Source organism: Ictidomys tridecemlineatus, chromosome 15, assembly GCF_052094955.1.
Source record: "Ictidomys tridecemlineatus isolate mIctTri1 chromosome 15, mIctTri1.hap1, whole genome shotgun sequence".
Taxonomy (NCBI): Eukaryota; Metazoa; Chordata; class Mammalia; order Rodentia; family Sciuridae; genus Ictidomys; species Ictidomys tridecemlineatus.
The window spans coordinates 14,375,365-14,386,624 of NC_135491.1; the positions used below are offsets into that span (position 1 = coordinate 14,375,365).

Below are 11,260 nucleotides of genomic sequence, written 5' to 3' on the forward strand. Positions count from 1 at the left end.
CGGCTTACTCATTATCTTATAGACTCTCTAAAACATCCTTACGAGATCGCTACTCCCATTTTACAGAAGCGGAAACATGCTCAGAAAAATTAAATGAGAAGCAGCCGACTCAAGATTTCTCCCCAAGTTTGGGGGACCCTAAAGTTTCAGTTTTGTGTTACTGTGGATTGAACCCAATGGCACTTTACCACTGAGCCACATCCCAGTCCTTTTTCTTTTTTTTTTTTTAGATTGCCCAGGCTGACCTTGCGATCCTCTCGTTCCAACAGCCTGAGTCGCTAGGATCACAAGCGTGTTGTATTTGCGCTCAGATCCCTGATTTTCTTTGGGGTCTCCCAAAATTTATTTCAGCATTAATTTATGTAATAGTAATGACGCGTCAGCCTGATGGCAAAGAGGATAAGTACCGGGGAGAAATGCAAAATAACCAGTTGGAGGATTTTTAAAACTCAGACGCTTTTGTAACACATGACTAAAATTTCTCACAGAAGCAAGGTTCAAACACCTGGATTCAGTTGAGAAGAAAACTTTTTTTTTTTTTTTTAAGGCTCTGGGGGTTGAGTCCAGGGCCCAGTATATACTGAGCAACTGCTCTGTCCTTAAGCCACGTCTTCACCCCACTCGCCTACCCCCGCCTTTGAGCCACATCCCAGCCCCCCTCCCCCCCCACACTTTTTAAATATTTTATTTAGAAACAGGGTCTCACTGAGTTGCCAAGCCTCTTGCTTTTGCTGAGCCTGGCTTTGAACTTGTGATCCTCTTGCCTCTAAGGAGCATCACCATACCCGCCCCCCACCCTTTTTTTGATAGGATCTAGCTAAATTGCCCAGGTTGGCCTTGAATTTGCCATACTCCTGCCTCAGTCTCCTAATACCTGGAATTACACGTGTGTGCCAGCTCACCAAGTTTACATAACTTTGTTGTTGTTCTGCTTGCTTTATGTTTGTTTTGGGTACTGGGGATTGAACCCAGGAGCACTTTACCACTGAGCTACATCCCCAGTCCTTTTTATTTTTTATTTTGAGATAGGGTCTTCTTAAATGGATGAAATTGGTCTGGAACTTGCCATCCTCATGCCTCAGCATGAAGAAACTAAGCCCAGAGAAGTTAAAGGGGCTTCTCACAGGCCACAAATCAAAAACCCTTTGCAAATTGGGCTCCAAATAATCCCCACCCTAATAACATTGTACCTTAGGACCTGTATGTAGTCCCATCTATTTGGGAGATCAAGGCAGAGGGATCACTCCAGCTCAGTAGTTCAAGACCAGTTTGAGCAACATAGACTCTCTTTTTTTTTTTTTAATTTTAATATTTATTTTTTAGTTATTGGCGGACACAACATCTTTGTTTGTATGTGGTGCTGAGGATCAAACCCGGGCCGCACACATGCCAGGCGAGCGTGCTACCACTTGAGCCACATCCCCATCCCTAGACTCTGTCTCTTAAAAAATAAAAAATAAAATAAAAGACACACTTTAAGATAATTCTAAGTGATAAATTTATTAGAAGGAGATTCTTTACTGCCATCTGCTGGAAGTGAACAAATATGCAGTCTACAATGTTCAAGAAGTAAATACTGTCCTCATAGATGTGGGATCCTTGTGCAGTGTACAACCCTCACATCCATAGATAGTGGGCCTGTCTACATCATAAGATTGATGTGAAGAATAGATAAGCTAATACGCTTAAAGCACATAGACCAGCAGCTGGCAGAGTAAGCACTATCTAATGTAGTTGTAATCACCACTATCATTATTTGTTATTATATATCAGTCACTGTTCTACGTACTGCAGACAGCAGTGAAAAAAATATATCTGTTAAGGTGGGGTCAGGGATGGGTCAGGAGCTTAACAGCTAGGACACCAGTTCTCCTTCCCCAGGCATGTGTGCCCTGTCACAAAGCCCGGTGGATTCTCCCTAACTATCCAGTTTCAGGAAGGAGTGATTGAAGTACTCACCAAAAGATCATCTGGGGGTAAAAAGTGATTGGGGCTGGAAGACTGGAGTGGATGAGGAGAACTGCCCCTGAGCCTTCCCCTGCTAGCTTCACTGAAGCCACAGATATTCAAGGAATGTGCTCCAAGAGGCTGGGGAAGGTGGTGACCACAGAGGAGAAGGCCCTGGACTGCCAAGCTCAGAGAGCAAAGTGTGAGGATTATGCTTAGAGCCTGGGGAGTTTGAACACCCCCTCCCATCCCTTTTGGCTCCAAAGGTAGTAGAATTTGCATTTTATTTATTTTTTTAATGCTGAGGATTGAACCCATGGGTGCTTTACCACCGAACCACATCCCCAGCTCTTTTTTGGAGACTGGGTCTCTTTAAGTTGCTCAGGGCCTAAATTGCTGAGGTTGGCCCTGAACCTGAACTCCTCCTGCCTCAGCCTCCCAAGTCACTGGGATCACAGATGTACACCTCTGTGCCAGGTTACATTGTTTTTGAGATAGGATCTTGCTAAATTGTCTAGGGATTTCCCTAAACTGCTGGGGCTGGCTTTGAACTGGTGATTGGTTCTCCTGTTTCAGCCTCCTGAGTCTTTTTTTTTTTTTTTTGGTACCAGGGATTGAACCCATGGATGCCTCACCACTGAGCCATATCCCAGCTCTTTTTTAGATTTTATTTAGAGAGAGGGTCTTGCTGAGTTGCTATGTACCTCGCTAATCTGCTGAGGCTGGCTTTGAATTCTTGAACCTCCTGCCTCAGCCTCCTGAGCTGCTGGGATTACAAGTGCGCCACCACTTCTGGCTCAGAGTGTACATTCTGTGGTCTGTGCCGTTATTGGAAAACATCTGTGCTGCACCTTATTTTTGTTTGCAGATACACATTAGGGCTCTGCTCTTGTGTTTTTTTTTTTTTTTTTAAGAGAGAGAGAGAGAGAGGAGAATGAGAATTTTAATATTTATTTTTCAGTTTTCGGCGGACACATCTTTGTTTGTATGTGGTGCTGAGGATGGAACCCGGGCCGCACGCATGCCAGGCGAGCGCGCTACCGCTTGAGCCACATCCCCAGCCTCTGCTCTTGTTTTTTATATTTGTCTCAAGTAGTGGAGAATCTTCATGCCTGCCTGTATTTCTCTCTTTCTCTGAGGATTGGCCTGTTTCTGAATCTCAGCTTCTGGGCTGGTACTTTCTGGATCCATCTCTGACTCAATTTTTCTCCTCCTCTCCCTTGTTTCCTTCATCTTTTTTTCTCTACATTTGTTTCTCTCTCTCTCTGTTTTTGGCACTGGGGATTGAACTTAAAGGCACTTAACCACTTAGCTACGTCCCCACCCCTTTTATTTTTTATTTATTTACTTATTTTTATGTGGTGCTGAGAATTGAATCCAGTGCCTCACACATGCTAGGCAAGCAAGTGCTCTACCACTGAGCCATATATTTTAATTTTTTTTTTAATTTTTTTTCAGTTGCAGGTGGACACAATACCTTTATTTTATTTATTTATATTGGTGCTGAGGATTGAACCTGGTGCCTCATATATGTTAGGTGAGTGCTCTACGCTGAGCCACAACCCCAGCGCCCCCATTATTTTCTATTTTGAGACAGGATCTCACTAAGTTGCGCAGGGCTTCACAAAGTGCTGAGTCTGGCTTTGAATTTGCAATCCTCCTGCCTCAGTCTCCCAAGTTCCTGGGATTACTACAAGAATGTGTCAGCACACCCACTTTTTTATTTTCAGGGTTGTGGGTTCAAACCCATGGTTTTTGCGCATGATAGGCAAGCACTGACTATGACCCCAAGCCCCTGAGTCTGCTTTTCTCTTGTATTGTCTCTGTCTTGTTTGTCCCTCCAGGAATGTCTCTGGTGCCCTCTTTCTTCCTTTTTCCAGCCCCTCTCCCTCTCATCCTTTAAGAGAAATACTCTGTAAGTTCCATCCCCAGCACCCCCCACACACACACACACAAAACAACAACAACAACAACAACAAACTCTGGGCTGGAGAATCTCACTCTGGGCCAGCCCTGCTCTCCAGACTTCACCAACTCCACCCTCTGTGGCAAGGTAAGCCATTGCTCCTTTGAACCTTGGACACCAGACCCTGTACTGCCAGAGAAACTGAGGCAACTGTGAGTTCCCTCTATCCCTTTGCAGGTTCAGGGCCAACCTCAGCAATTTAGGCCCTGAGCAACCTAAAGAGACCCAATTTCCAAAAAAGAGTTGGGGATGTGGCTCAGTGGTAAAGCACCCATGGATTTAATCCTCAGCACTAAAAAATAAATAATGGGGGTAAGTCTGTGTGGGAGGGAGGAGACAACCAATCCTGGGGTTTCTCAGATGGACTAATGATGGAGAATTCTGTGAGGACAGGGCTGACTTTGGGGAGTAAAGAGATTACGTGGAGAATTCTAGAGAAAGGGAGATTCTAGAGATCCTGAACAGGGGCATTATATGGGAAAAAATTATCAGGGAAACATCTTTTGGGGAAAGGAGACTCCAAAGGGTTAGAAATTCTGGAGAAGGCTGGGCATAATGACACACATCTGTAATTCGTAATTCCAGCGACTCAAGGGTGAGGCAGTCTCAGGCCAGAGGATCCCAAACTCTAAGCCAGACTCATCAATTTAGCAAAGCCCTAAGCAATTTAGCGAAGCCCTATGCAACTTAGCGAGAACTTGCTTTAGAATTTAAAAAATAAACAAACAGGGCTGGGGATACAGCTCAGTGGTAAAGCATCCTGAGCCCAATCCCTAGTGCCAAATAATTAAATAAACAAAAAGAAAAACAATTCTGGGGAAAGGTAGATTTGAAGAGGGGACTCAAGAGATTTTGTAAACGGGGATTCTGGGGCAAGTACCCTGGGAAAAGTGGGTTCTCCTAGGAAAGGGACTTTCTGGAGGGGAAACTCCAGGAGTGGGTCCTGAAGAAAGGAGGACTCTGGGAAGAATGACTGCTGGGAAGAGAGCCCGGAGTGCAGGGAGACTGGGGAAAACGAGAAGTCCAAGGTGAGGGTTCTCAAGACGGATTTGAAAGTGAACCTCTTAAAAGGCTTCTGGGAAGTCTGGGTTCCGGGGAAGAGGAGATTCTGGAAGGAAAGAAATTCTAGTGAAAGTCGGGTTCTGGAGGAGTGACCCCTGACGTGGGGTTCTGGGAGAGAACTCTCAAAGAAGGTGGGTTCTGGGGCTAAGATTCTGGGAATCCAGCTTGATTTCTCGTGCAGGATTCCAGGGAAGACTGTTGGGGAGGGGGGATGGAACATGGCCGGTGGTGGGAAAGTAAGAATAGAAACAGAGAGGGGCGGAGAGGGACCGAGAACTGACGCAAACTCATCACCCTCCCTCTAGGCTTCTCGCTCTGCAGGCTACGTTCCCCGGCCCCGCCTCTTCCACCTCTCAGGCTCCGCCTTCCCCTTGCTGTGAGGAGGCTGGGTCTCCCGCAACTTATCAGAGGCCCCGCCCCCGGCTTGACGTCAGCCGTAAAGCTTCCAACTGTCGCGACGTGGCGTTTAGAGCGCCTGCGCAGACCCTGAAAAGTGGCCTGGGTGACCCCCATGCTTCCCTTTTCCGGTTGCAGCGCCGCGCGGTGAGGACTGCTCTGTACGCTCGCAGCCATGCCGGCCAAGGGTCCACTTCAGTCCGTACAAGTCTTCGGACGCAAGGTAGGCTAGGCGCTTTGTGGGTGGGGTCAGGGGAGGCCCGGGTCTGTGAGAGGCCAGTTGGGGAAGGGTTGGGGTCTCCTTGGGAGCCAGGACCCAAAGCTCATACGGCCGATCTGGCTCCCTCGTTTTCCACAGAAGACGGCCACAGCCGTGGCGCACTGCAAACGGGGCAACGGCCTTATCAAGGTGAATGGGCGTCCGCTGGAGATGATCGAGCCGCGCACGCTGCAATACAAGGTACTGGGATCGGGGATGGGCGTCGAGTGGAGGGGGTCCATTTTGGAGATGTTACCGATCTTGGAAGCGGCGTGACCTAGCATTGTTAGAGCAAGATTTAGGTACTGAGTTTGGGGCATAAAAATGGGATACTTATTAATAGAGCCGGGCTTGGGTTTAGAAAATATAAAAGCTGAGTTTAGAAAGTGAAAACGTGGGTGTAGAAGGTCCAGGGAGTGCTTTGTAAACTGGGATATTTTTCCAGGTGGCAACAGGAATACCAGAGTTTATGCGTCCTGGTTGTAGGTTTTCCTTCCTTAGAAAATCTAAGGAAGGGTCAGTGTTTTGTATCTGATAAATCTCAAGTGTCTGAAGTAAGGTCTGGACATAATACAATAGATACTAAGAACAGAAACCGAATTGGGGTGTGTTTAAATGCTCTGTGGTGAAAGGGGTTCTTCCACTCCCTATTTAGAATTTTTGGAGCGAGCTCAGAAAGGAAAGTAATCTGAGCCTGGTGTCTAGTTATTTTACTTGAGGCAAGTTAGTAGATTTTTCTCTGCCTTGGGTTCATTTTCAGAAAAATGGATAATTTCTATTCTTAAGGATTGTGAGGTCAAAATAAGATTCTCTGAGAAAGTTTTCTGGCATGTAAGATGTGTTGCTTTCTTCTTTTAAGTCAATTACTTTTAAAAGTACATCTACATTGAATGGTGTCTGAGATTCATTTGTATAGCTGCTATCCAATATTGTAGTTCCCCCCCCCCCCATGTACTGGGGATTGAACTCAGGGGTACTCAAATACTGAGCCACATCCCCAGCCCCGTTTTGTATTTTTTTTATTTAGAGTTGATGAGTGCCTCACTTTTTTTTTTTCCTTTCTTTTTGGTGGTGCTGGGGATTGAACCCAGGACCTTATGCATGAGAGGCAAGCACTCTACCAACTGAACTATATCCTGAGCCCACTCTAACGCCTAGCTTTTGTTGAGGCTGACTTTGAACTCAGCCTCTGGAGCTGCTGGAATTACAGGCATGTGCCATTGTGCCGGGCTGAATATTGTAGTTTATTGTTGGCTGTTGGTTTGTTTGAAGGATTTGTCTGTACCCTTTATTGAATTTGGGGGACAGAGTAGTAACTCAGGTGCCTTCATGGAGCTCCCAGACTAGTGGGGAAGATAGCCTGGACTTAATATCAGAAATGGATCCAAAGTGGTCAGAGCTGGAATGTGGAGCACAGAGAAGGCTTGGGAAGGGGTGGAAAGAAGAGACCCAAGTAGGTAAAACAAACAGAATAAAAAGTGTCTAGCTGGGCCAAGGCACATACCTGTAATCCCAGCAACTTGGAAGCCTAAAGCAGGAGGATCACAAGTTTAAGGCCAACCTCAGCAACTTTGTAAGAGCCTGTCTCAGAATTAAAAGGACTGGGGATGTGGCTCAGTGGTACCCCTTGGTTCAACCTCTGCTGAATCTGTGAAGTCACCAGCTGAGGGAAAAGAACACAAATACAAACAAAAGTGTATAAATAGGCACTGGTGAAAACACCTACTAGAGTTGAGAAAGGAAGAATGTGGCAGAGTTCGCAGTGAAGTTGTGACTTCTTTGGAAATTGAGAATTCAGAAAAGCTACCTAAGTAGCTCTAGAAAGGTTTTCTATGGTTGGAAAACAGCCCTGGTAGTTGCCATAGAATGCTTCTTACTGTTCTGTATTCTAGGAACTCATCTTAAAGCGGGGATATCCGAGGTCCAGAGAGGGACACACAAAGGAAGGAGCTCAGATCAGTTTGCCTTTTCCTGTTTGTTGCAATTGTGTTAGTCTTCATGTGGTGCTGGGGATCGAACCCAGTGCCTCACGCATGCTAGGCACACGCTCTACCACTGAGCCACAACCCCAGCCCTTGTGTTAGTCTTCTATTTGGCCTTTTTGAATCTTTTTTCCTGGCTCTGTACAGAGGCCTTTGGTGACAACTGGATCTCCTTCCAGTAGTACTTTGAGGCTGGTGGTGGCAGAAGTAGGGAGAGAATGAATGCTCGGTGAGGTGGCTAAGCTGCTGAAGTTGTAACTTAAAAGCCCTGTTCATTTCCTCCTATTTCTCTAGTTACTGGAACCTGTTCTGCTTCTGGGCAAGGAGCGGTTTGCTGGCGTGGACATCCGGGTCCGTGTGAAGGGTGGTGGTCATGTGGCCCAGATTTATGGTGAGTCTCAAGATCTGGACACATGGGTATGAGGTGGCCCTGGTAGCAAGGCCCTAGTCTTGGGCCTTCACAAGCTCACATACCTTTTTCTGTGTCTCTTAATTACAGCTATCCGCCAGTCAATTTCCAAAGCCCTGGTGGCCTATTACCAGAAATGTGAGTGAGAGAAGGTCCTTTTTAGTCAGGGTGGGTGTTTGGGGACCAAATTCAGGACTTTCTAAATTTTCACACTCTTTAATCTCCTCAGATGTAGATGAGGCTTCTAAGAAGGAGATCAAAGACATCCTCATCCAGTATGACCGGACCCTGCTGGTCGCTGACCCCCGTCGCTGCGAGTCCAAAAAGTTTGGAGGTCCTGGTGCTCGTGCTCGCTACCAGAAATCCTACCGATAAGCCCATCATGGAGATCAGAGCTCACCTTTGTAATAAAACAGTGTGGGATATTAAGGGCCCAAGGACTACTGTGGTCTTCTGTGGTAGTGAGTCTTTAGTAGAACAGGGAAAGCCCCATCTCATGGCTGGTTGTGATTCTAACCCTTCTCAGAAGTGATTGCTCTGGGGTTGGTGTTTGGGTGGAGGTACCAGGTTGGTGCAGGCAGGATCTGTTTCCCTACACCTCCTGTAGACTTCAGCATACTAGCACAGCTGAGGTGGCAGTGGTTCTGTGTCATTGGTGGCTGTAGGGTTAGGAGGCATGTGGGTTTGGTGGTGGGGTTTTTGTTTTTGTTTTAAGAGGAGAGGTCTCCCTTAATTGCTCAGACTGTCCTCAAATTCCTAGGCTGATGTGATGCTTATGCCTCAGCCTCCTAAGTAACTTAGTCTGTAGGTACATACCACTACTCAGCATTCTGTATTTTTTTCAGTCCTTTGACTGCTATTTTGGGCTCTGGGAATCAAGTGCAGGAATCTACACATGCTAAGGAATCTGCTTCTCCATCTTACTGAGCGACACTGGCCCCCAGTGCTGGCGTTTTGTTTTCTTTGGTCTCTTCTCCCCACATGGATTCTTGCTTTTTTGTCTAGGCTGGTCTCAACTCCTGATCTTAAGTGTTCCACCTCAGCTTAAGCATGTGCTTTAGTTTTCTTTTTCTTCTTCTTTTTTAAGAGAGAGTGGGGGGATTTATAATATTTTTTAGTTTTTCGGCGGACACAACATCTTTGTTGGTATGTGGCACTGAGGATCGAACCCGGGCCGCATGCATGCCAGGCGAGCGGGCTACCGCTTGAGCCACATCCCCAGCCTGGCTTTAGTTTTCTTGACACTATTCTTGTGCTCCATGGCTGGCTTCCTTCATCCAGTATCAATAATTTTTTTTTATCTGCTTGGGAGGCTGTCCCTGTCCAAAAAGCAGTTCCCAGTGTGTTCAGTGTGGCAACTTTTTTGAGACAGGATCTCGCTAATTTGCTTAGGGTTTAGTTGGCCTTGGATTTGTCAATCTCCTGCATCCCTGGAATTACAGGCTGTACCACCAAGCCCAGGGCAACTCGGTTTTTATGGGGTCAACCCATTTCTGAGATGGGCTCAAGTGCCCATTTGGCAGGCCTGTGGTGTTGTAGGAGCCAGGGTGTAGGGAATGCCTACACCCTGTATTGCTGTAGATAAAGCCACCTTTAGGTTTTCCCCAATTGTGGAGGAGAAAAGGAAAAGCACCAGGAAGTAAGTTGTCCAAGGGCACCTAGTAAAAGGTGAGGGGCAGTTGAGCAGTGGAAAACCCAGGCTGTAAATACATGAGGCAGCCACAGTTCTATCCAAGAGCCCCTCTCTGTTCCAGTCAGTCAGTAAGCAGCAACTCAAAACAGTCCACCTGTGGGAGAAGCCCAGGAAGTTGGGCCCACAAAAATACTGGACCCTGCCTGGAATGTCTGGTGGGCTTCCAGGGAGAAATGCCATCTGAGCCAGGGTCTGCTGAAGACCACTCTCAGTAACTTGGTTCTGAGTCTCGTTTTCTGACCTGCACCTTTTTTTTTTTAAGAGAATTTTTAAAATATTATGTGGTGCTGAGGATCGAACCCAGCACCCCGCTCATGCTAGGCGGGCACATTACCACTTGAGCCACATCCCCAGCCCCCTGTCCCCACTTTTTAAGATGGGGTCTCAGGACATTACCCAGGCTGGCCTCTTAATTCTTGAACTCAAGTGATTCCTTCCCCCCGCCCCCTTGGTCTACAGAGTAGCTGGGACTACAGCCAGCTTAAGCCTTTTTATTCATTCATTTTTGGTACTAGGGTTTGAGCCCAGGGGTGTTCCACCACAGAGCCACATCCCCAGCCACCCTCCCCCTCCCTTTTTTGTGGGGGGGGTTGAACTGAGGGGTGGAGGTGGGGCACTTAACCACAGAGCCACATCCCAGCCCTATTTTGTATTATTTAGAGACAGGGTTTCACTAGTTGTTGCCTTGCTTTTGCTGAGGCTGACTTTGAACTGTGTCCTCCTGAGCTGCTAGGATTACAGGCATGCACCACTGCCTGGCTTTCCCCAGCCCTTTTAATATTTAGTTTAGACACCAGGGCCTCAATGAGTTGCTTAGGCACACTTTGAACTTAAAAATCCTCCTGCCTCAGCCTCCCCAGCCACCGGGTTTACAGGCATGTACCACCGTGCCGGAGTAACTTTCTGAACCTGATTTTAGCCTTATCTCCAAAAAAGACACTCAGCAGGCAGACTGGTTGGCCCTCAGCAGGACACTCCTAACTGGTCATGGTGGTTTGTAACTGGAATCCCAGCAACTTGTAGGCTTGCCTAGCACGGGCCAGGAACGGGTTCAATCCTTAGCACCACATAAAAATAAAGGCATTGTGTAGTGTCCATCTATACCTAAAAAATATTAAAAAAAAAAAAAAGAGCCTTGAGATAGAGCTCATAGGTAGGAGATGTCTGGGTTTAGTTCCCAGTACCATTTAAAAAGAAAAAAGCGCCCTGTAGCAGGAGTTGGGCCAGAGAAATGGAATTCACACACTAGGAGGAGGGGCTGAGGGGTGGGCCCAGGGCCCATGGTATTCCCAAAGGGTCCAAAGATCCCTTTATTGAGGCTCCTGGCTCCCTCCCAGGAATACAGCTGGAGCACATCTGGAAAGGGGCGGCCTCTCCTTCCCAGTTGCTGCCTTAGACACAGCCCCTTTTCCCCTCCCCTCTCCTTAAATACCAGGAATTCCACTGCACTGGGAGCTCGGGCCAAGCCGGGAACTTTCCTTCTCAGTGAATGGACAGCTGGGGGCGGCTGGGAATGTGCTGCTCAGGCCTGACCTTGGAGGCCACA

General features: G+C 47.2%; 1 protein-coding gene across 1 annotated transcript; it reads left to right on the plus strand.

Moving 5' to 3' along the window:
* Positions 1–5,434: 5,434 nt before the first annotated feature.
* Positions 5,435–8,458, plus strand: Rps16 (ribosomal protein S16). Its single transcript, XM_005336417.5, has 5 exons — positions 5,435–5,594; positions 5,730–5,831; positions 7,907–8,003; positions 8,112–8,159; positions 8,251–8,458. Exons 1-5 carry the CDS (start codon positions 5,547–5,549, stop codon positions 8,394–8,396), a joined length of 441 nt encoding a protein of 146 aa, XP_005336474.1. The 5' UTR covers positions 5,435–5,546; the 3' UTR covers positions 8,397–8,458.
* Positions 8,459–11,260: the final 2,802 nt, after the last annotated feature.

Coding starts and splice junctions, on each gene's coding strand:
- Rps16 (XM_005336417.5), top strand. CDS start 5,547: ATGCCGGCCAAGGGTCCACTTCAGTCCGTACAAGTCTTCGGACGCAAG. Junction 5,832..7,906: donor CGCGCACGCTGCAATACAAG/GTACTGGGATCG, acceptor CTATTTCTCTAG/TTACTGGAACCTGTTCTGCT. Junction 8,160..8,250: donor GGTGGCCTATTACCAGAAAT/GTGAGTGAGAGA, acceptor TAATCTCCTCAG/ATGTAGATGAGGCTTCTAAG.